Source organism: Lineus longissimus, chromosome 5 (genome assembly GCF_910592395.1).
Source record: "Lineus longissimus chromosome 5, tnLinLong1.2, whole genome shotgun sequence".
Lineage (NCBI taxonomy): Eukaryota > Metazoa > Nemertea > Pilidiophora > Heteronemertea > Lineidae > Lineus > Lineus longissimus.
This window is the reverse complement of record NC_088312.1, coordinates 12288255-12315443: the sequence shown is the minus strand read 5'-3', so window position 1 is coordinate 12315443 and position 27189 is coordinate 12288255. Positions and strand designations below refer to the sequence as shown.

At 37.2% G+C, this 27189-nt stretch overlaps 1 protein-coding gene across 1 annotated transcript in view; it reads right to left on the bottom strand.

Moving 5' to 3' along the window:
• Positions 1 to 199: 199 nt before the first annotated feature.
• LOC135487838 (uncharacterized) overlaps positions 200 to 27189 on the bottom strand; it is a 179142-nt gene continuing 152152 nt past the window's right edge. Inside the window, exons 15-16 of the mRNA XM_064771940.1 lie at positions 10088 to 21812; positions 200 to 9706 (exon numbers count right to left, since the gene is read on the bottom strand). Of these exons, the coding sequence (XP_064628010.1) occupies positions 9608 to 9706; positions 10088 to 21812 (11824 nt within the window). The 3' untranslated portion in view covers positions 200 to 9607. The remainder of the gene's footprint in view (positions 9707 to 10087; positions 21813 to 27189) is intronic.

Genomic DNA, 27189 nt, shown 5'->3' with positions numbered 1-27189 from the left:
CTGGGTTTTGCCGACAATTTCCAGTCGAATTTCACAGGGGCACTTGCCCCGTTAGTTTCACACACCAAAATACCAATGGTTTGGATTAGGCGAATCATGTGCACTAACAGAGGGCACACATCAAGGACTGCTTTTGATTGCTACAAAAGACTTGAGGGCAAAGTAATTATTATACAAGATTTTTTTGTTTTTTCCACTGAACAGTTTGCTCAGGGTTTTTATTTTTAAACGATATAATTATGTGGTGTACATGAGAGATATACTCGTACAAATAACAAGTTACTAAATGAAGTACTAAGGAAAATATATAAGCATGTATACATGGTTAATATAATGAATATGGGTCTCTTCTCCTTTTTAGTGATAAAATATTATATTAAATATATGTTATTATGGTGTCTATTATGATAAAGCTCAAGTCTTCTCCAATGGTGCATTAACAACAAGGAAATGACAACAAATAAATCCAAATTTTAGCACATGAACCATGAACTGCCACAATCACATACAACCACTACAACTTAGGAACTCGTGTAGTTCCCCCTAGAAATGCTTGCCCAGTCACTTTCACAAACCAAAGTAACAATGGTTTGGATTAGGTGAATCATGTACACCAACAAGGGTGTGACTCAAGGGCAAAGTATTTAAGACAGAGATTATTGTTTTTTTCCCACTGAACAATCTGCTCAGTTATTTTTTAGTTTTTAAAAGATATATGGGTATATACATGAGTGATATACTGGTAGTGAAGTAATAAGTAAAGGCTACATATATATATATTACTACCTATGATATTATGATGACCATGATAACACTTAAATCTTTACTCATGATGATTTTCACAATTAGAAAAGAATACACGAAATGACAAAGCAAAAACACATTTTAATACATATGTACTGCAACAACTGCAAATATACACAACAACCAAGCTTGGGAACTCGTGCAGTTCACCTTTTAAAAATACATGTCCAGTCATTTGCACAAACCATAATGGTTTGGATTAGGTGAATCATGCATGCCAACAAGGGCGCACATGACTCAAGGGCATGGTATTTAAGATAGTTTTTGTTTTTTACTGAGCATTCTGCTCAGGTTTAAAAAATCTTTCTATGCGTACACTACAAGTTACTATAATGAAGCTCTAGGTACAATAAACAAGTATAGAGACATTACCGATACAGGCCTACTCTACAGATTTTTTAAGCTCCATTAAAAAATGTATACAACCCGGAAACTTAAATCGGCACCTACAATCTAACATACAGTTAAAAAATCCTACTCTCAAAAGAAATATGGACTGTTACACTAAACTCTCCATTATTGACACACAAATGAAACAGAAAGAATATGAAAATTACACAATAGCAGTCATTTTTATAGTACATGTACATGTGTCATGTACGACCGATACAGGTACGACCACAACTAAAAAATATAAATTTTGTACACCAACCACTACAACCTGGGAATTCATGTAGTTCCCCCTTAGAAATAATCGCCCAGTCAGTTGCACAAACCAAAATAGCAAAGATTTGGATTAGGTGAATCATGTACACCAACAAGGGCGCAGATGACTCAAGGGCAATATATTTAAAAACCGAATTTGTTTTTTTTTCTGACGAGTTTCTTGTGTTTTTGGAATATAGATTCATAATGATTAGACGACTATATGTACGATATAGTATAATTATCATAAAGTAGGAATATTGATTCCCAATCAAAAGATTAAGAAAGGGAATCTGACTATAACTACAAAAAAAACCTAGAACTTTTTTCCATATATCATATCAATCACAAAATTTCACACAAGGATATATAATACAATGCACTAATTGCCGAAATATAATTATATATTACCAGATGAAATGCTAGACTATAATTAAAGTACATTCATGATAACAATGATAATACAGCATTAGTTGATCATATTGCATCAGATTGCTGAGCCAAAAAACATATGTAGGAACTCATGTAGTTCCTCACATAAAAAAAACTTTCCCAGTCACTTGCACTAACCATAATAGCAATGGTTTGGATTAGGTGAATCATGTAAACCAACAAGGGCACACATGACTCAAGGGCAAAGTATTCAAGAGAGAGATTTTTATATTTTTTCCACTGAACATTCTGCTCAGTTATTTTTTAGTTTTTAAAAGATATATGGGTATATACATGAGTGATATACTGGTAGTGAAGTAATAAGTAAAGGCTACATGCATATATACATGATCAATACTGGTCAATTCTTTTTACAGACAAAATATATTTTACTACCTATGATATTATGATGACCATGATAACACTTAAATCTTAACTCATGATGCTTTTCACAATTAGAAAAGAATACACGAAATGACAAAGCAAAAACACATTTTAATACATATGTACTGCAACAACTGCAAATATACACAACAACCAAGCTTGGGAACTCGTGCAGTTCACCTTTTAAAAATACATGTCCAGTCATTTGCACAAACCAATATAGCAATGGTTTGGATAAGGTGAATCATGCAAGCCAACAAGGGCGCACATGACTCAAGGGCATGGTATTTAAGATAGTTTTTGTTTTTTACTGAGCATTCTGCTCAGGTTTAAAAAATCTTTCTATGCGTACACTACAAGTTACTATAATGAAGCTCTAGGTACAATAAACAAGTATAGAGACATTACCGATACAGGCCTACTCTACAGATTTTTTAAGCTCCTTTAAAAAATGTATACAACCCGGAAACTTAAATCGGCACCTACAATCTAACATACAGTTAAAAAATCCTACTCTCAAAAGAAATATGGACTGTTACACTAAACTCTCCATTATTGACACACAAATGAAACAGAAAGAATATGAAAATTACACAATAGCAGTCATTTTTATAGTACATGTACATGTGTCATGTACGACCGATACAGGTACGACCACAACTAAAAAATATAAATTTTGTACACCAACCACTACAACCTGGGAACTCATGTAGTTCCCCCTTAGAAATAATCGCCCAGTCAGTTGCACAAACCAAAATAGCAAAGATTTGGATTAGGTGAATCATGTACACCAACAAGGGCGCAGATGACTCAAGGGCAATATATTTAAAAACCGAATTTGTTTTTTTTTCTGACGAGTTTTTTGTGTTTTTGGAATATAGATTCATAATGATTAGACGACTATACGTACGATATAGTATAATTTTCATGAAGTAGGAATATTGATTCCCAATCAAAAGATTAAGAAAGGGAATCTGACTAAAACTACAAAAAAAACCTAGAACTTTTTTCCATATATCATATCAATCACAAAATTTCACACAAGGATATATAATACAATGCACTAATTGCCGAAATATAATTATATATTACCAGATGAAATGCTAGACTATAATTAAAGTACATTCATGATAACAATGATAATACAGCATTAGTTGATCATATTGCATCAGATTGCTGAGCCAAAAAACATATGTAGGAACTCATGTAGTTCCTCACATAAAAAAAACTTTCCCAGTCACTTGCACTAACCATAATAGCAATGGTTTGGATTAGGTGAATCATGTAAACCAACAAGGGCACACATGACTCAAGGGCAAAGTATTCACGAGAGAGATTTTTATATTTTTTCCACTGAACATTCTGCTCAGTTATTTTTTAGTTTTTAAAAGATATATGGGTATATACATGAGTGATATACTGGTAGTGAAGTAATAAGTAAAGGCTACATGCATATATACATGATCAATACTGGTCAATTCTTTTTACAGACAAAAAATATTTTACTACCTATGATATTATGATGACCATGATAACACTTAAATCTTAACTCATGATGCTTTTCACAATTAGAAAAGAATACACGAAATGACAAAGCAAAAACACATTTTAATACATATGTACTGCAACAACTGCAAATATACACAACAACCAAGCTTGGGAACTCGTGCAGTTCACCTTTTAAAAATACATGTCCAGTCATTTGCACAAACCAATATAGCAATGGTTTGGATTAGGTGAATCATGCAAGCCAACAAGGGCGCACATGACTCAAGGGCATGGTATTTAAGATAGTTTTTGTTTTTTACTGAGCATTCTGCTCAGGTTTAAAAAATCTTTCTATGCGTACACTACAAGTTACTATAATGAAGCTCTAGGTACAATAAACAAGTATAGAGACATTACCGATACAGGCCTACTCTACAGATTTTTTAAGCTCCTTTAAAAAATGTATACAACCCGGAAACTTAAATCGGCACCTACAATCTAACATACAGTTAAAAAATCCTACTCTCAAAAGAAATATGGACTGTTACACTAAACTCTCCATTATTGACACACAAATGAAACAAAAAGAATATGAAAATTACACAATAGCAGTCATTTTTATAGTACATGTACATGTGTCATGTACAACCGATACAGGTACGACCACAACTAAAAAATATAAATTTTGTACACCAACCACTACAACCTGGGAACTCATGTAGTTCCCCCTTAGAAATAATCGCCCAGTCAGTTGCACAAACCAAAATAGCAAAGATTTGGATTAGGTGAATCATGTACACCAACAAGGGCGCAGATGACTCAAGGGCAATATATTTAAAAACCGAATTTGTTTTTTTTTCTGACGAGTTTTTTGTGTTTTTGGAATATAGATTCATAATGATTAGACGACTATACGTACGATATAGTATAATTATCATGAAGTAGGAATATTGATTCCCAATCAAAAGATTAAGAAAGGGAATCTGACTAAAACTACAAAAAAAACCTAGAACTTTTTTCCATATATCATATCAATCACAAAATTTCACACAAGGATATATAATACAATGCACTAATTGCCGAAATATAATTATATATTACCAGATAAAATGCTAGACTATAATTAAAGTACATTCATGATAACAATGATAATACAGCATTAGTTGATCATATTGCATCAGATTGCTGAGCCAAAAAACATATGTAGGAACTCATGTAGTTCCTCACATAAAAAAAACTTTCCCAGTCACTTGCACTAACCATAATAGCAATGGTTTGGATTAGGTGAATCATGTAAACCAACAAGGGCACACATGACTCAAGGGCAAAGTATTCAAGAGAGAGATTTTTATATTTTTTCCACTGAACATTCTGCTCAGTTATTTTTTAGTTTTTAAAAGATATATGGGTATATACATGAGTGATATACTGGTAGTGAAGTAATAAGTAAAGGCTACATGCATATATACATGATCAATACTGGTCAATTCTTTTTACAGACAAAATATATTTTACTACCTATGATATTATGATGACCATGATAACACTTAAATCTTAACTCATGATGCTTTTCACAATTAGAAAAGAATACACGAAATGACAAAGCAAAAACACATTTTAATACATATGTACTGCAACAACTGCAAATATACACAACAACCAAGCTTGGGAACTCGTGCAGTTCACCTTTTAAAAATACATGTCCAGTCATTTGCACAAACCAATATAGCAATGGTTTGGATAAGGTGAATCATGCAAGCCAACAAGGGCGCACATGACTCAAGGGCATGGTATTTAAGATAGTTTTTGTTTTTTACTGAGCATTCTGCTCAGGTTTAAAAAATCTTTCTATGCGTACACTACAAGTTACTATAATGAAGCTCTAGGTACAATAAACAAGTATAGAGACATTACCGATACAGGCCTACTCTACAGATTTTTTAAGCTCCTTTAAAAAATGTATACAACCCGGAAACTTAAATCGGCACCTACAATCTAACATACAGTTAAAAAATCCTACTCTCAAAAGAAATATGGACTGTTACACTAAACTCTCCATTATTGACACACAAATGAAACAGAAAGAATATGAAAATTACACAATAGCAGTCATTTTTATAGTACATGTACATGTGTCATGTACGACCGATACAGGTACGACCACAACTAAAAAATATAAATTTTGTACACCAACTACTACAACCTGGGAACTCATGTAGTTCCCCCTTAGAAATAATCGCCCAGTCAGTTGCACAAACCAAAATAGCAAAGATTTGGATTAGGTGAATCATGTACACCAACAAGGGCGCAGATGACTCAAGGGCAATATATTTAAAAACCGAATTTGTTTTTTTTTCTGACGAGTTTTTTGTGTTTTTGGAATATAGATTCATAATGATTAGACGACTATACGTACGATATAGTATAATTTTCATGAAGTAGGAATATTGATTCCCAATCAAAAGATTAAGAAAGGGAATCTGACTAAAACTACAAAAAAAACCTAGAACTTTTTTCCATATATCATATCAATCACAAAATTTCACACAAGGATATATAATACAATGCACTAATTGCCGAAATATAATTATATATTACCAGATGAAATGCTAGACTATAATTAAAGTACATTCATGATAACAATGATAATACAGCATTAGTTGATCATATTGCATCAGATTGCTGAGCCAAAAAACATATGTAGGAACTCATGTAGTTCCTCACATAAAAAAAACTTTCCCAGTCACTTGCACTAACCATAATAGCAATGGTTTGGATTAGGTGAATCATGTAAACCAACAAGGGCACACATGACTCAAGGGCAAAGTATTCACGAGAGAGATTTTTATATTTTTTCCACTGAACATTCTGCTCAGTTATTTTTTAGTTTTTAAAAGATATATGGGTATATACATGAGTGATATACTGGTAGTGAAGTAATAAGTAAAGGCTACATGCATATATACATGATCAATACTGGTCAATTCTTTTTACAGACAAAAAATATTTTACTACCTATGATATTATGATGACCATGATAACACTTAAATCTTAACTCATGATGCTTTTCACAATTAGAAAAGAATACACGAAATGACAAAGCAAAAACACATTTTAATACATATGTACTGCAACAACTGCAAATATACACAACAACCAAGCTTGGGAACTCGTGCAGTTCACCTTTTAAAAATACATGTCCAGTCATTTGCACAAACCAATATAGCAATGGTTTGGATTAGGTGAATCATGCAAGCCAACAAGGGCGCACATGACTCAAGGGCATGGTATTTAAGATAGTTTTTGTTTTTTACTGAGCATTCTGCTCAGGTTTAAAAAATCTTTCTATGCGTACACTACAAGTTACTATAATGAAGCTCTAGGTACAATAAACAAGTATAGAGACATTACCGATACAGGCCTACTCTACAGATTTTTTAAGCTCCTTTAAAAAATGTATACAACCCGGAAACTTAAATCGGCACCTACAATCTAACATACAGTTAAAAAATCCTACTCTCAAAAGAAATATGGACTGTTACACTAAACTCTCCATTATTGACACACAAATGAAACAAAAAGAATATGAAAATTACACAATAGCAGTCATTTTTATAGTACATGTACATGTGTCATGTACAACCGATACAGGTACGACCACAACTAAAAAATATAAATTTTGTACACCAACCACTACAACCTGGGAACTCATGTAGTTCCCCCTTAGAAATAATCGCCCAGTCAGTTGCACAAACCAAAATAGCAAAGATTTGGATTAGGTGAATCATGTACACCAACAAGGGCGCAGATGACTCAAGGGCAATATATTTAAAAACCGAATTTGTTTTTTTTTCTGACGAGTTTTTTGTGTTTTTGGAATATAGATTCATAATGATTAGACGACTATACGTACGATATAGTATAATTATCATGAAGTAGGAATATTGATTCCCAATCAAAAGATTAAGAAAGGGAATCTGACTAAAACTACAAAAAAAACCTAGAACTTTTTTCCATATATCATATCAATCACAAAATTTCACACAAGGATATATAATACAATGCACTAATTGCCGAAATATAATTATATATTACCAGATAAAATGCTAGACTATAATTAAAGTACATTCATGATAACAATGATAATACAGCATTAGTTGATCATATTGCATCAGATTGCTGAGCCAAAAAACATATGTAGGAACTCATGTAGTTCCTCACATAAAAAAAACTTTCCCAGTCACTTGCACTAACCATAATAGCAATGGTTTGGATTAGGTGAATCATGTAAACCAACAAGGGCACACATGACTCAAGGGCAAAGTATTCAAGAGAGAGATTTTTATATTTTTTCCACTGAACATTCTGCTAAGTTATTTTTTAGTTTTTAAAAGATATATGGGTATATACATGAGTGATATACTGGTAGTGAAGTAATAAGTAAAGGCTACATGCATATATACATGACCAATACTGGTCAATTCTTTTTACAGACAAAAAATATTTTACTACCTATGATATTATGATGACCATGATAACACTTAAATCTTAACTCATGATGCTTTTCACAATTAGAAAAGAATACACGAAATGACAAAGCAAAAACACATTTTAATACATATGTACTGCAACAACTGCAAATATACACAACAACCAAGCTTGGGAACTCGTGCAGTTCACCTTTTAAAAATACATGTCCAGTCATTTGCACAAACCAATATAGCAATGGTTTGGATTAGGTGAATTATGCAAGCCAACAAGGGCGCACATGACTGAAGGGCATGGTATTTAAGATAGTTTTTTTAAGCTGAGCATTCTGCTCAGGTTTTGAAAATCTTTCTACGAGTATACAACTTAAAACTTCGTTCAGAGTTTTACTTTTTAAATGTATAAATATCACAAACCACCGAAATACATATGTACATTCAATAGAAGCCATAAACGACTGTTCTTAAGGCAAGTACAGAAGAGAAGATTTCAATCATAGTTTCATCATTCATCTTTATATGATGAAAAGTTAATCTAAATTTGTCCAAGATTGATCACAAGTATTACTGCACCGGTTTATCTTACTACCAAATACCACCAAAGACATTGTCGAATTGTGACAATTCTACATACATATTTGATCATATATATACAAAAGCCTCGAAATAAGTAATATACACACTTCTGATAAAAATAACAGCAAATTAAGTTTCAGTAACAAACTGATCTGCTACTGTACAACATGACGACATACATATTCATAAAATAAATTGAAATAACTCTAAACTATACACCAGGGAATAATATGTTGGTATATTTCATACCTGCGAACGACTGGAAGTACTATAAGTCCTCTGGATATAATCAAGGATTGATGATAAGCCATTAAAATAATAGGTGGCATGCATAAAAATCAGTACCACTTTCTCTTAGCTGATAGTGTGCTAAACTGCATATCTTACTTCGCAGCATTTTTAGCCCATTGTTTAAACTTTAGTTCGATCTTTACTGATCAGTTCAAAAGTTATGTTCTTGTCCAAATATTTAGCAGGAAATTTGGTTCATAGGGAAGCTGCTATACATGTTTGGCAAATCATCATCCCTCAATCATGAGCTATAAGTACATTGAGAGTCAATCAAATATACACTAGAAAAAGCTACAACTTAGAGAATGTTTGATGCACTTCTTGACACAACCTGGGCATGAAGACATAATTTTGTCTGAGACCAAACAGTCATTAGAATCTCTACTGTCAATACTCAATTTAAGTGTCAAAGTCTTTTTTCCTTCTCTTAACTAGTGCCTGTTAACCATAATATCAATCTGCCTGAGGATGGTTTGCATATTTGGGCAACGGTTGTTGTGTTACATGTCAACTTTCGTTGATTTCTTTTTCTTGGCCCCATCGACTGACCTTGCACCAGGCATCCATCCAGCAACAAGGTCTGCTTTCTTTCGTGAATCCTGTAGAAAAAAGGATCAGGTGAATAAATTAGCAATTTTTACATACATCAAGCAAGGATATGCCGAGGCTGAAAAACACACTGATGTCCAATGAAGGAAGATCATGCAAGTTGCTTTAAGAATAGTAAGTATGTCTACCGCTTCACATCATATCTATCAATTTAATATCTATTTGAACAAGGTAAAGAAGATACAAACCTGTAGAATGAAGAAACGCATACCATAATGATCACGACCACTTATTCATCAGAATTTTATAATGTTTACACCTTTTGGCTTGGGACATTAAGCTTTAAAGAAAAACATTGCTCAAGTCAAATAAACCAAAAGTGTGTTTCGTCTCATGGTGGGAATTTACTTCAGGTCATAGCTTTTACTCACCTTCAAGAATTTATCACATTCCTTGATGATTTCTCCAACCTGCCGGACCAATAGCTCTCGTGGAATGACTTCTTTTAACTGCTCCCAGTCAAAGCCATTTTGGTGGAATGGTTCTCTTGGCCACAATGTTTTCTTTGTAAGCAGCACATCTTGTAGGGGCGTTTCTAGTTGACTTCCTGTCAATGTTGAAATTCTTGCTCGAATGTACCTCACGATATAACGCTTCATGGCATTCACAAAGTCCTCTTGCTTGATATGTAGGTCTTGCAACTTTGGAAAGCAGTCACGGACAAGTTTCCTCACTTCTTCTCCAGAATTTAAGCAAAATCTATCGCGTGGTAAATTTTCGATTGTTGTGGAGGCATAGATCAGTTCATAATACTCGTAAAGCTCACTGATGTGGCAAAGTGCAATAGTGTCCTTAGTTTGAATCAGGAGCTTAGAAAGGAATGTACTGATTGCAGAGTTCATCCAAATCTTCACATATGACACCAGTAGTTGCTTTGGAGTACCACCTGTTTTCTTTAGCAGTGTTAGTACTATTTCTAAATTCATTAGCATATCACGCACTAGGTATGGACTTTTTTCTAAATCAGATTTCAACCCATGCTTGATATTTTCATCCAACTCGGTCTGCTGAATATGGTTGTGGATGTCAAAAAGCAACGTCTCACATGAAAAGAACAATTCTTCTTTATACATGAACAGTGGAAGTCGACCCTCTGTTTGCAGGAAACACTTGCCAAAAAAGAGGTCTCGCGCCAAGGTGAATTCAACTTTGTCAAGATCATATGAGCACTGCATTCCATGCCCATATCGTGGATCAGACTCACTCAGGAACAGAACCTTCTCAAATTGTCCTTCTCCTGAACCAATGACATCCTTTTCAGAAACATCTTCAACTGGAACAAGTGGTACAATGATTGTTTCGGAAGAGTGGTACATGAATGGAACATTGCTAGCTTGTTCAGACACTGCTGACATCTGCATTATTTCAGTAATAAGATTATTTTGTAACTGAACCAAGAATTGTATCATCATGTAGAGTGCAGAAGTCTCACTATCCACAACATACTGGTCCAGCTTTTGTGTCAAGTCAACTTGGTTCATGCGATCTGCCAAATCTGGCTTCATTTTTGCAATGATGGGTTTCATTTTAACTAAATTCTTCCATGCCTCGCGGAATTTCCTCAACTTGTTGCCGAGTTCTTCTACCAAGTCCTTGTCGGCCCCCTCAAGCAGTTCATCCACCGATTTCTTTGCTGCATCTGCTCTGTTGATACGATGTCCCATTTCCTTTTCTATACCCATGGTCCAGCTTACAAGGGGATGCAGAAACTTCAAGAGATCTATACTATTTTTGTTCCTCACAATTACTCTGAGGATTTTGTGTTGACCACTTTTTTGATGGTTCCTTCGTAACAATTCAGTCAGAACCCCCGCAAATGTTCGGTTTGGTGTAACTCTCATGAAATGTTGATATGCACCAGTCAGACTTTCGATTTCCATGACAAGATCAAGAATAGGCAATGATTTATTGTACATTTCTATTTCTTTAAAGTTCCAACGTTCCATGACTGAAGTGGTCTCCTTTTCAAATGTTGCAAAAGCCTTGCTGTTTTCCAAAACCTCTACTCCAGTATCCTTGAAACAACATACAGCCTTGTGAAGGAAGGAAAACACTGTCCTGTCTCCTGTATTCAGAATCCGTTTCAAAGCATTAACGTCATGCTTGAAGTTATTAATCATTGCCTCTTCATCCTCTCCAATGATACTCGGTACCTGAACTGCATTGCATATACCTACGACTAAAGCCCCTAACAAACAACCATTGATGATGATACGGGTGGTCCTCCATGCTCTTGGTGAGAAGCAGCCTGTGACAAATTGGTCATCCAAGCCATCACTCGTGATTTGATCGACATGTGGTATAACAGTGTTTTTTTTAAAATCATCTTGGGAGTGGCAGCGTGGACATTTCATCAATTTCTCTTTACTAACGGTGTAGCAGCCACATTTATTACATGTGGCATTGAACATGTTGGTGACCTCTTCCTGTTTGTTTTTCAATGCACCGAACATTCCGAGGAAAAAATTGTTACTTCTGGCAGGATCATTTGCAAGTAAAGCAAGGAAACTGTCCCGGGAAACAATGATGCTCAGAACATGCAACCAGAGCACCTTAATTCTCAATTCTTTTATGTTTGCAGTAACTTCTAGTTGTTTACAGCTGACATGCCCTGTAAGACAGTTAGCTACAATTTGATAGGATATGGGTAGGTCATGTTCCCTCATCAACTCTTCAAGCAGTCGTGCTGCCTCTTTCTCATCCTCAGTTGGCGGAATCTTTCTGCGACTTAAGTACATCCTTTCCATCAATATGGAGAGTAAAGACTCTTTTTTGTCAGGATTAGAATCACTGAGGTATTCCTTCATATGACGAGTATCATGGTCATGGTGGACTAAACTGTCCAATGCCTCTGTAGCTTCTTTGTCAAATGGCAAGTTCGTGAATGGATTGAATCCAATGATATTCCATCCCGCATCATCCGGCCATTCCATTGATTCTATGGCAGCTATGTTGCTTTTCAGATTTTGAGAGCACACTTTCTGTAGATGATCATAGTCAGATGAATCATAGAGAGCCCGAAGAATGTAGCCGGTGGTGAAATGGATGCGTTCCTTCATGCAATCTTCTTCGGTATAGAACAATTTGGATGCACTGTGAACAAGACCTCTTGTCCCTTCATGTTCAATCTCTACTGAATCACCACTCAGCATTTCAGCTACTGCTCGGAGAAATACACGTGCAAATGCTACACAACATATGAATTTCAATGAGCATTCCTTAGCATCATACAAGACCTCAGCTATCTTCGAGAGCAACACATTCAAAGAATCATTCTCAGAAGAAATGCGCATCAAATCCTCTGGATTTAACTTCATGTCATCACTCTGCATAACTGCATATTCCATGAAATCACAGCAAAGAACGGCAAATTGCATCCCAGGACTGTTTTCTTCTGATAGCTTTACTAGTGCAAGGTGGCTATCCATGGCTTGGAGAGTAGAATGTTCATCAAGATAATTTCGGTCGTTGATCACTGCATCTACATCACAAAGAACTGATTCAAATGGTTTAATACATCTGTACAAAACAGGTCCAAAATAGTTCACTTGAAACTCTCTATTCAGTGTGTATCTAAGGATAGCTGCAAGCATCTTAGAGTCATCTCGGGCATCCAAACAACGTCCGAAGTACAAGCATCGGAATCGATGGATGCCTTCCAAGTTGGTTGAGGATTTAAGTGTCTGCAGTAAACATTCTATGAGCTCATACAACTCCTCACTTCCTAAACTTTGAGCTTCATCCTTAATAGCCTTTTCTGCCAGTCTCACCAGAGGTTCTTGGACAGGGTGATGAATAATCACAAGTAAGGAGGCAAAGTCATTACATACACGGAGCATGTGTAGTGCTGGAACAGACCATCCTATTCTGCTTGCTACCGAGAGGATTTTGCCAGTCTGATTTTGCCAAGATCTGATTCCTTTGCATTGCTCAAGTAACTGTCGTGTGGGCATGAATTTTAGGCACACTTCATTTACCAATTGGTCAGTAAACAATCTCTTATTTTCTGACATGTCTGTAGAGTGTTTAAATGCTTGTTTACTTGGCGAGAGCTCAGGCAGATCACTGCTTGTGTTCTTGTACACATTGTTTTCTCCTTCCACCAGATCATCAATTCCACCTTGTGTAGAATCGGATGTCTTAGAATAGGTTCCAGTTGAAATACTGGATTCTGAGGAAGTTCCCAAGGATTGGTGGCTTGATAAACTTCCTGATGGGGACCCATCATTGACATCAGTTAGGAGAGTTTTAATGATATGCTCTTGGCCAACTAGTATGCAAGCATCTAGCATATGCAGTGTATCAAACACGAGCGTAGCGCTGTGCCACAGCCTGAAGAGAAATTCCAAACAAACTGATGCACATTGTGACCAGGTAGGTTCATCAACATGGAAATCTTCTATCTTTTCCACTTGTATCAGACGTTTGATGAGTCTCAATCTTAACTCTTTTGGAATATTGATGGGGAGAGACCCAGTGTAGATCAAACATATGTCATCGATGAAGCAGTTCAGATAACGTTCTAGAGTATTCTTGTATCTGACAGAGTTTAGACATCCATCAAATATATCCCTGTACTTGTTGGTCAATTCTCTCCAGACATGGCTTTTTAATTCATTTGCATCATCAAGGTTTTCATCAAGATGCGCATATTTCTTGATCTCTGCTGTGAATGTACTGTGAATCTTCTTTTCTAGATTGGCCCAGAACACGAAACTAAATGGAAATTGCAAATCCATCGGTTTTCCACTGACAGTAAAGAAATCACCTGGAGAACATGTTATCTGTTCCTTTGGAATCGCAAAGATGTCTTTGTTCTGAAACAACTGAATCCAAACATCTCGTAAATCTGTGTCATTGGTGTAAACACATATCCATGCATGTAGTTTTTCAATGTTGAAAATGGTTGCATTTAAAACACTCTTTACTTTGCGAGTGATAGAGCCTTTCAGAGTGTCAAACAACGTCTGCGATTCAGCAATTAAAATGCTGTCGCAAGCAATTGCGACAACCCAGTTGTTGCTATCAGTCATTGATGACTTCCTCATGTTTTCTTCTCTCATCTGCAGTTTCTTCAAAACCGCATTTTCCAACTGCGAGCTCAGAGGTTGGCATTTGATTATGTCCAGAATCAATTCATTGAGATTTTTCGGAGATCTCCCATTTCCTGTGTAACGAACAGAGAGAAAGGCATGGAGCAGTTGATCCTTTATCACCATATCCAGTTTGAAAAAGTTGCTTTTGACCACATCAACTACACTCATACTCGACAGCTTTTGTAGGGAACATTCCAGGACTTCCAGTGATTCAAGTGTAACAAGCTGCCAGCCTGTTAGATAATTGAATACAGAGCAGTGAGTCTCTGTCTGAATCCTACTGTCATTCCGATCGACATGGACAATGATGCAGAAATTCTTCTTCATGTGTTTTTTCATCTTTTCCTGGGATATATTCTCAATCAAACTTCTTGCCAAGATGAGATGGGATGTATCACTATTTAATCGACACTGCAAGAAGAACATCGTTTTGGTTTCATCCAGCCAAAAGTTCCTAACTATAGCTTCCAATTGTTTTTCCGCTTTGATTGCTCCAAGTTTTTCCACTTGGAAAGAAGACGATCTTTCAAGACACTCTGCTATCTCCGTATAGATGTTGCTATGTGTGAAAACTACTAACCTAAATCCAACTTCACTGTTCCAGGCACTTCTATGAAGGTTAGCAGAATCGCTTTGGGATTCTACAGATTCAATCAGTCCTTTCAGACCACAATGGGTGGGTAAGTCAAAGTAGTTTTTCTGTGTATCCATGAAATTTTCTGTTGCAGCACATTTTGAGAGCCTCATGACCGCATCAGGAAGTGCAAGTAGCAATAGTTCTGTCTTCATTTGCAAAGAAGTATTATCTGTTGAGCGATCGCGAAGGACAAGTGAAGGAATAAGCTCCTTATGATGGTTCAAGATAAAGGAATTTATGTGTTTTCCAAAGCCATGAATGGAGGCATGATCCGAAGTCCATTTGGTCAGCTCCTTCTTCAGATTGTTTTCCTCTTCATTCAACAAATCTATGATGTTCAATACTTGTTTTTCAAAGCGGTTCAGGAACGGTGGATCAGTGTAATCAACTTTCTCAACATCAATGAGAACAATGCACTTGAATTTTTTGTGAACTTCGCATATAGGATTACTGAAGGCACCTCTTGCAACACGACAGATCTGCTTCTCACCAATGGTACTATAGTTCTGATTAAGCATGTCATACAAACTGCCATAGACACTGTCTAGATCCTTCAAGACCAGCACAGTTCCTTGCTCCATACATAGTATTATCTCACTAAGTTTCCTGCAATGGTAATCTTCAGAGTTCTGGTCATCTTTGAACTTGCTCCCAAAAATCACATTGTGGTTTATTTTTTGGGCTGTAAGTTGATTCTGTATGACACTCAAAGCAGAGTCACCACTAGACAGCAAAAGCAGGTGCCTTGACTGCTGGTCAGATAAGTTTTCCTGAATCAGCTCAAGGGTCTGTGCTGTGAAGAGTTCAATACCAGGCAAGTGTTCCTTCAGATGTTTCATGAAATATTTCAGTATCTCATTTCTATCAGAAACTGTAGTGAAACCACCGAAGTTCCGCAATATTCCTTTCACAATTCTCACTGGATCCATGAGCTTCGACTTATCTTCACATTCACAAAGAGGACGACAAAGGTATTTGACCAGAGAGTAGAAGTCACGAAGACCATGGAAATTACGTTTAGACTGACTTTTGTCTTTTTGCTTCACCAAGTACTCGAAGTAAGCATATGCCACAGATTTTATAACATTTTCAAAATTATCTGGTAATGTTTGGCCTTGCTTTGCAAAGTCATTTCCAATTGTTGTGCCTGTTTCATAGAGACCATCCTTATCCAAATCTGGTCTGGACAAATGAATTGCTCTGTTCATCTTGCTGGCATCTAACGCCCAATTAGATATTCCAACCACTGCAACATCTGGGAACTCACTTTTTCCTGGCTCTAATAGAGAATGTAGAACTTTGAGAGGGTTGTGCGGAGAACATTCTGCCAAACCAACCTCATCCAGTAACACAACTGGTAAGAGCTCGTCTTCAGTTCCTGTACTGACCTTCTTGTTCTGTTCATTATATTCTAATGCCTTGTCAAAAACCTTGGAAATGTCTGCAGAAACCAAAGATTCAGACCCTTGGCAAGAGACAATATACAATGATGGCAAGGTCTTCAGGTAGCTGTCTGCCGAGTGTGATCCCCTGAGGCTGTTTCGAAGTATCTGCATAGATAAAGACTTACTCGACCCAGGTTTTCCAACCACAAACAGAGGAAGCTTGGCAATAATGCACACAAACATCACGAACACATTTTCAAGCAGAGCTTCATTTTTTGCAATTCCCCGCTGGAGGTCCATACATTTCAAGATTTGGAGTTGTTCTTTATGTATAAGACCTTTGATATCTCTGTACTGCACCTTTTCCATCAATCCCTGTTCGAATGCATTCCTTTCCTTTCTATCGCCCAGTCTGGATAGGTAGCAGAAACTGACAGCAAGGAGGAGTGATCTTATTTCGATGATGTCCACCTCATAATTTGGATTTGTTTCTCTTCTTGTTTTATACATCTTGTGGAACCAGTTCATAAGATATTGACATCTACGAACATCTCTCAAACTAACACACCATCTGCTGCCCTCCTTCTCCCGTAAGAACTTCTGTGCAAAGCACAGAACTTCTGTTTTCATTTTTAAATCAACCGTTTGGAGCGTGTTGGTCATCATCTTCTCTATGTATTTTTTCTCATCAGTTGATGGCAGAAAACCGAAATCCCATACATAGTCAATCATCCCTTCTGGTAGTGGATGGACACGATACACCAAGGGGGACCTAGCATCAAAAATATTTTTGTCTTCCAAGCCACTGGTAAAAATGTTCTTCTTTTTCCTCAAACAGTAGGGGTTGCATGCAGCCATGAACACTAGATTTGGTGCCAGTGGAGTGCCTTTAATAGTATGGGAACAAAGGATTTCATTTAGGAGACCAAGATAATCACAGGTGTTTATTTCATCCAGCAGCAGCCAGAACTGCCTGTGGAGCTGTTTCATCGCTTTGTCATTTTGATTTTTAACTGTCTTCAATATGTTGTCTTCTGTTATCCCAGCATGTAATCCATAGATTGCAAAATCGATACCACATATATCAGCAAGAAACTGAATCAGACTTGTTTTACCACAGCCAGTGTCACCCATAATAACAACAGGTATACCTGCATTTATCTTCCACTTTATCAAGACCATCTTCTGAAAATTATCAGCTGTAAGAGCATACTTTTCAAGCATTTTAGCGAACGTTTCTTCCTGAAATGGTGAAGTACTGTCATACACGAGTTTCTTCAGAAGTCTCAATAGCTCATCTGGGGATAGTGATGAGAAATCTTGTAGAGGTGCATTGAGGTTGTCAAATAGGTCTTTTATACCACTAGGGACATCCTTCAGATCATAGTATATGGGAGAGATTGTATCTGGATCCTGATCATGGAAGAGTACCATCAAATGGTTGGATTCCGACCAGTGAATCATTCCTCTGAATCTATTATCAACTGATTTATCATAAGACACGCCCTCTGTATCTTCACCGGTGACCAAACCTTGGGAGGTTCTCTGAAACTCGCTTGAGGACTTGACAGAGCGTACGGCAAAGTCAGCAACAACATCAGTGAGAGCATCAAACAACTTTGATTTAATATCTGACTGTCCATTTCCTGTCACCTTCAGGGCTGCAATCTGGAAATATACACTGGAAGACAGCCTCTTCAGCTGCACCGCAAGCATAAACAAGAATGTTTGTACTATGTTGAAAGACATGTCTGAAGGTCGAATACCCTTCTTTTTCAGGGCTTCTCCAACATGTCTCTGCAATAAATTCTTGCACAGCAAAGGATCCAAGGGTGCAGCAGGTGCAATATCATTTGTGTCTAGTCGTTCACAATCATAGGCCTCTAAGTAGTGGCAGACTGTCTGCACTGGACTGCAAACACACTTACTAACAACAAAATTGGAAAAACTTTCCCACTTAAGTGTTTTCTTGGGGAAGCATGAGGTAAATGAAAGAGCATTAATAAGGAATTCAATTTTGTTTTTGACCTCTAGTTGGGCGTTTGCAACTTCTATCATCACATGCTTGGTTGGCAGGTGGAAGAGCATTGTGCCTGATGAAAGCATCCCAGTTACAAGAAATTCGAACAGTTCATCATCAAGAAATGCTGGATTTGAAACACTAGAAATATCTAAATGTAGCACATCATCCTCACGTAGACAACGTTCCCTCATATCTTCAATGAATTTGGATTTCTCAAACTTGGAACTGATGAAGACTGTCTGGATTTGTCGACCTTTGTCGAAGGCCACTTTGTGGATGTAGTTTGTTTTACCAAGTCCAGGGACCTCTGAATTCACTACCAGGACGTCAGGATGCAATTGATTCAAGAATGACTCCATAACCGGAACTGGAAGGACGCCAACAATTCTACATTTCGACGCAAACTGGACAAGCAAGGACTGCTGAGGGTCTCCTCTACATACAACTGCAAGACGATGAGAAAGTTGCTCTGCCTTTTCTGCAGCAGCAATTCCTTGTAAATTCTTCACCATTGAGAACAATACTTCATGAGAAAGTAGTTCGATGTTTGCAATGCAAAAGAGGCAGTCATCTTGCTTCACAGAATAACTGTTGATGCATCTTCGAAGAAAAAGTCCAACTTCTTCTTCGCTAGTCTCTGATGTACACATTAGAATCTGAAAAGGTTCTGGATAGTGTCCAGTTGTCTGTTGATACAGGTTCAGTATTGTTTGCACAACATAGCAACTGTCCTTATGCAAACGCACAACTAGAAAGTCGCCTTGGTTTACTACTGCGGGAGTCTCTTGGCCTTGGGACATTTTTAATGAATCTTCTGGAGGCTTTGGCATGGGATGTGAAGGAGAGGTTTGTTTTGAGAATATTTTGCAGAGGTTGTTCCCTAATGCTGTTACAACCTTCTTCCAATTTGAATCTTCACAATCAATGTGGTGTTTTTTCCATATGTCAGCATTATTCACTTCCACCTGGGGGCTGATAAATTTGAAAATATCGTTGAGTTTACTGGTTGGTTTTCCAGTGGAAAAGAAGTTGTACAATGTCCAAAGTTGATCAGCATACACAAAGTTAAGGAAATAGTACTCCAGCCTTGCTTGTTCTAGAATAGAACTCCAATTCTTGAAGTCCTTTTCAAGATCTTTGCGTTTTTCCTCCAAATCTGAATCTTTCCTTTCCTTGACCTTTGCCTTCCATTCGAATGTCTGGTAATTAAAGCAGCCACTACTGAAGAGTTTCGCACATAGCTTGCATATGTCTACTGCATCTGTAATACACTTAACAAAGGTCTTGTATCTTTCAGTCAATTGTGCCTGCTCTTCAGCATCAGGGACATATTTTCCTTCAGATGAACTCTGAAGAAGAAATGCTCTGCTACGGTATTCAACCATTTGTGACTGTTGATGAGTGACTTCTTTCTCTCTTTTTGGCCCTCGATAGTTTACTGCAAAAGAACAATGGCCATCACCTTTCATGCTGAAAGCAAAGGTTGATCTACATACTGTTTGCTGCACTACATGTCTTGTGATCACATCCTTGTTTGTCACCGAGTTGTACAGTTGCTTCAAGTCATGAAATTGATTTCTACATTCTTTTAACATTATAGCTAGCTCATTGCCAGATTTGTCATTCTCATAACATAGCTTCTGTGAGAATTTCTGAATGTTCTTTCCATAATCCTCGTTCACAATTGACTTAACAAACTGGTGAAGGCGATCAAAATATCTGACAGTCTTTGGATTTACCTGTTGCTCAGCATCAACTACTGCATCAATAAGAAACCTGAAATCATCATTCTTTCTTTCTTTGATGAACAAAAACATCGGCCAAGCAGACTTGATCTCTGCTATGACATCCCACTCTTTAGGTGCAACAGATCCAATGACTTCAGATACGGCTCCATGGAGCTTTTGCAATTCTGTCATAGGATGTTCTGTTGAACTTTCCTTGAAATCTAAAAGCCTGTTACAAAGTTCTGCATACTCGTCGCAGGTAAATTTTTCTACTCCAAGCTGAACTATAAGCTCTTTCAAGCAGGAAAGACACTGATGTCTTCTTTCAAATTGTGAAAGGAAATCTAGGAAAGATATCTGCATGGTTCGTTCTAAGCGATGATCTTTCAAAACCTTTGAAGCAATGCCCATTTCTTCCGTTATGGCAACACCTTTCAACCAGGATTTAGCATCTTCAAGGAGGATTGCATCTTGTACTAAAAACAGACTTCTATACTTGTCCCAACCATCTGTACATGCTATCTTGATAATGTCTTTAATGTGCACTGGTGAGGACATTTTGTCCAGGATACTGCAACAGATTCTCTGATAGATAATTGACTCTATGACTTCAAGCAGTATAGGTAGATCAGGATTACAGAGATTGTACTTGTCCGCAGGAATCCTAACACAACTGATAGCTTCTTTCAAGCTCTTACATTTTTCTTGATTTAAGAATTTTTTCAGATCAGTAACAGTTTTCTCAGCTTCCGCCAGACCTTCGACAATAATGTCACACTTTATTTTGGGTACAAAGTCCACAATTATAGTTTCAATCTCTGAGAACTGACAATTTATATATTGTGTGTTCATGAATAGTTGATCCAAAAGTCCCTTCACATCACTTGAATCCACATTCATATTGCGGTCCTTCCTTTCCTGAAGTATGCGAACGATCAATTTAATCAGCATCTCTTTTGGTTTTGATTCCATTCGAAGAATTTTTTGGCATAAATCCAAATCAATTTCAAATTCTTTTGCACAATTGAACAGATGCACCACTGCATCTTTAACGACAACTGTGACAGGTTCTTGATGAATATGACTTGCCATGTCACCCTCACAGAGGATTATCTTGTGCCAAAATCTAAGATTCTTCAAGATTGAGGTGATTTTCTTTTCTTGCATGATCTTCTCACCAGGGAAACTCACCAAATGCAAAAAGAATTTGTAGCAATCAGCAGCAAACCTGCAAAAAGCAAAAGGGTATTGTGCACCATGAACAATTTCAGAAAGACTAAAATATCTCAAATCACTTTGTGATGGCAACATGTGAAGATCATGAATCAGGAGTAATCTACATAAACCAACCTGAAAGATAGAACACCTTTTCTAAACACCTTGGGCGGCACTGCACAGTCAAGGGTCACATCAAATAGGCCCCCAACAACCGACAAATAGTACTGTTTCAGTTCCTGCTGAGGCCAAATTATAGATCACAGGCACCATAATCTCCACATTAATCTAAAGCATTTCCATGACAAATAGATGTACTGATAGATGGTGCCACCTTTGACTTCACTTGGATCCTGAAAATGGTAAAAAATTGGCCAAGAAACGGCATGATGTGTGCGATCTTCCAACAGGCATAAATCAGGACAAAATGATTTAGTAGTGACATCACCACCAGCAGATAGCCAAACGCATATTCTATGAAACCAATCTGAACACCTATCAGCGAGTAATCACACTTTTTATGTTTTGTATACCCCTGGTGGCCAAACGAGAAACGATATAAGGTTGAAAGTTGGTATATGAGTTACAGTCGCATAGGGTAAACCCTGGAGAATCAATTCTTCAGATTGCCGAGCATCTTATCACGCCTTCCAGTTTGCGGAACTTGCCTGTCCTGGGGAGGAAAATGTATTTAATAAAGTTAGAAAAACTGTGTTGTAGGGTCTTTCAATGAAGTATTATTGTGTTCAACTGGTAATAAGGTTCTTCAATCATCATTTGCATCAAATATAGAGAAAAATGCACTCCTGGTTTGTCCGATGGGAAGTGAACAAATTGTAAAATATGACTGGATTTGTGCATGCACCACAGAGTAACCCCTGGTTAATTTACTCGAAAGTTAGTGCATATGATTACATAATGTCCATGACCTTCATTTTGATAAAAGGTCGAGGACATATATGATATATTATGTCCCAAGAAGTACCTGCCATAAAAAGCTCAGCAAGCTGCGACCAATAGCAAGCGAGTTATCACACTTTTCGTGTTTTTGCATAAGGTCCCCTGGTGGCCAAACCATGATAAGGTTGAAAGTTTGTCTATGAATAACTGTCACGTAGAGATACATATGTACAGAGAACAGCTTCAGTGGTTATGAAATGTGAACATTTCGTAATTTGACACAATATAAACTTTGACTTCTGTGACCTTGAAGTAGGTCAAGATCAAAACCTGTAATATATATTATGTTACCCTTCAAAGAGGTACCTGCCATTTCATTTCAGCAAGCTGTGACCAATATTAGAGGAGTTATCACATTTTTTGTGTTTTCACATAACGCCCCCTAGTAGCCAAACCGTAATCAGAACATGACGGCTATCGAACTCAACCGTAACGGTCTTACTACCATAAAAGAATGCACGACAAAAGACAGGCCCATACCATAATATGTCCGTTTTGCGACGGGTGTATAAAAAGGGTACAATATTTTGTTGCGATTTTTTTTGAAACTAGACAGTTTGCTACGATTGTATTTTCTAACAAATAGCTCGGTTAAAATTTAACATCGACAGAAAATAAAGAGTTTATAAGTTTTTAGTTTGACCAATGTTGATCATATCGCGTGCTGTTCATCATTTGATCTTACTTGCCATTGGGTGATATAAATAAAGACTAGCAAATGCTTTTACTTCAATTTTGTACAGAAAGGCCTAGTGTAAATGTACATGGAGTTTCAGATAAAAGCATTTGCTAGTCTTTATTCATATCACCCATTGTCTGAGGGCTGTCTCGTTCAGCACGCCTTCACACCTCCTTTGGGTTGATGATGTGGATCACTTCTTACTGTTATCATTTCATAACCAAAGGTGTAAAAGCAAGCCTCACTCTAAACAATACATTCCGTGCCATCCTTGGTAGAGGTTAATTATATATTTAGTAGACAAGTCACAATTCATGCTGGTTAAGAAACGTGCTATAGTATATAGCCAGATGAAAATTTTAGGCCATTTAATCTCTGCGGCCTTAAAAAGTGGGTCAAATCAAAAACCGATGTGACATGCAATACTGTATGATTGGTTAGTTTTGCCCATGGCATCAGATTGGTGGCAATCGGGCAAGTAGTCAAGCAATAATTGCATGATTTGGCTTCCTGGTGGGCAAGGGGGAATCAGTCCTGTGACCTTGAAAAGTACTGTAGAACAGAAAATTTTCGCAAACGCCAAGCGATGGACATATTCACGGCAGAATATTTTTACGAGTCAAGATTTTTTTTCGCAATAAAATTTCAAAAGTTGTCTAGTTTGACTTCGTGCTGATAATAGCAAATAGGCGCTGTAGTGTGTATCTATGATAGAAATAACCATTTATTGATAAAACCTGCATAAGGAGCAACTACAAATACATGTATATACAGTCAGAGTCTTTCAAATAAAGAGTCAGGCAACTAGGGAACATATGGCTACAACATCAAAGCCGCCCCCCTTTTCGGAAGACGCGAGTTGGGACAGAGCTCTCTTGGATCAAGTGGTACACCCAAGCCAATTCCGCACAAATGGACTTTGAACAATTCTTCGATCCGCTGTACATGACCGTTACAAACAACCCGTTTTAAAGTCACTGCCTGCTTCAAAGTCACTGATCACTTTAAAACTATTTAGATATGATGTCAAAGATCACATTTATATCCTTTGCATTTTGCTTTTCGACAGTTTTGAGAAGAAGTGATGTCACTGGTTTGAAAATAATTTTCGAAAAGCGTGTTTCTACTCACATCATCACATATTTTTGTGGTGAGCAGTTTAGTATGTTGTCGGTGCTTAATGGACCATCTAAGGGAATCACATGGTTCCATTTGTTGTCATCTAATGGGATATTCTTACCTTATTAGTTTTGACCGAATACAACTAGTTTTATAGCAGGTTTAATTTCGCGTTCGCGGTAAAAAACGAAAAAAACATGCAAAAATACAAAATGTCTCGTTTTTTGTGGTTAGGTGTTCGCATGTTTAGAAATCCCATTTTATGTCCATCAAAATATAATGTAACTGTTACCTAATGGTATATTTGATAGTTTTGTGAGTTTGAAGCCCAGTTTCAAGTTTATTAAGATTAGACAAGAGCAACGCAGGGCATGGCATATGCCTCCGTGAGCACATTGAGTTGGTGTATTAGGAAAGTAAAGTGTTTTTCAGACAACCTCGGGTTATTGGTCTGTAATGCCCACTGTACATGTTATCTTTTTCTATTACTAAAATTCTGTTTATAAAAATCTACGCTAGAAAAAGATAAAGTCCCCGATGCACACCACGTAGAAAATTATTTTCTTTTCGAATATGGCACTGGTCCAATCAGAATACGCAATAATAGGACAATAGCTGAAGAATGGTATGATGGTTCTCCTCGCAATTGACGGAAACTGATTTCAAGCACACCACCCTGGTGGCCATATTGAAAATCGGAACAAGCCTGTTTTCGAAAGGAACCTTCCTCTAGTCACCCCCAACGTACATACCAAAAATGAATTTGATCTGACAAATGGTTCTCCTCGAAATTGACGGAAACCGATTTCAAGCACGCCACCCTGGTGGCCATATTGACAATCAGAACAAGCCTGTTTTCGAAAGGAACCTTCCTCTAGTCACCCCCAACGTACATACCAAAAATGAATTTGATCTGACGAATGGTTCTCCTCGAAATTGACAGAAACAGATTTCAAGCACAATACTGCCATATTGACAATCCGAACAAGCCAGTTTTCGAAAGGAACCTTCCTCTAGTCACCCCCAACGTACATACAAAAAATGAATTTGATCTGACGAATGGTCCTCCTCGAAATTGACGGAAACTGATTTCAAGCACGCCGCCCTGGTGGCCATATCGACAATCGGAACAAGCCTGTTTTCGAAAGGAACCTTTCTCTAGTCACCCCCAACGTACATATCAACAAGAGGCCCAAGGCCTGGGGCTCAGCTGAGTTAATATCATTAATATCTTCCCGGTGTTTAGTTCATTATGCATGAAAATGGCATGCTCCATGGTATTTGATATCCTTTTGCGTTCACTATGGTACCAATGTTTTTGGTTGACATAATTATGCCACTGTTCATTCCTCAATCCTGACCATAATTCGGGTGAAATCATCGTATGAAAATATTTACCGAAACATGAAGTTTATGCCATGAATGAGGATACTCATTGTCATAGCCTCGTTTAAAAGTACGAAGTATTTTCCTGCGAATATTCAAAACTGCTTGGCTCCTTGCCAGTTAAATAACATGTGACTATACACAAAATAGAAAACTTTGATGGAAATTGTAAATCATTTTTTTATCTATCAGGGGAAACAAGCTGATGATGATCAAATAATAAATCATTCATGAGAAATCGTTTTGTTGCTGAAGCTTGCATGACGAAGTTAATGCTAAACCTTTTCTTGTGCTCTACTGCGCCACGGTAGTTTTCTATTAGACCAACGATGACGTCATTTCTGGTGATTCCCTACGTTGTCCAATGAGCGCTTTTTAAAATGTGCCATTTGGTATTGTACAGTATGCAACGTATTTTTTCAGCGCTGCCAGTTGCCGAACAGAATGCCGTAGCTCCCTCAATTTCCAATAAATTTTTATGGGAGTGACATTATTGTATTGCTTAGAATGTCTACTTTTTACTCATGAAAGAATCGTAGAACTAAAACATAATAGGCGAACAGAATCATGCCGATCCACTTCAAAATACATCGGCGATGTCATCGCGAACAGAGCATGCACTTCCGATATCGTTTTCACAGAAATGTGGCCAAATTTTCAAGAACTAATTTCTGAATTTAGTCCCTAAAGACCTTATGACTACCACTGAAACGAACTAGTGATAATATCGCCTACCAGACTACTTTTTAAGCAGAAAATTGGGTACTTGAGTGTCATTGAGCTCCAAGATTATTGCACATGGCATAAACAACATGCTGCCATTTTGTCTCCGCTTCGGTATTTCGTACGCCGCTAATATTGCACCTTCTCAATTAAAACCAACACAAGATGACATTGTAAATGTCTGATGGTTCCCGATGTGCTGAATGTTGAAATAAAGTTCTGTTGACACTAGTTTTAATTCGAATTGAATTTAAACCTTAATTCGTATTAAGTGTTCACACTGAAAACGGTGTGGCACGATGCGGAACCGTTTTATCGACATCAGTTTTTGATTCGAATAGACCATATCAGGGTAACAGGTGGCACCACATGACGGCAGAAAAGACGTCTCCAAATTGTTTTCAACGTTATTCCTCTAATGACGTGGCATACTGATCGCATTGTCCGCAGCTGCTTTACTACAGTCAGGTGATGCCACCTTTTACCCTGATAAAGTTTAATAGAATAGTCTATATCACTCCGC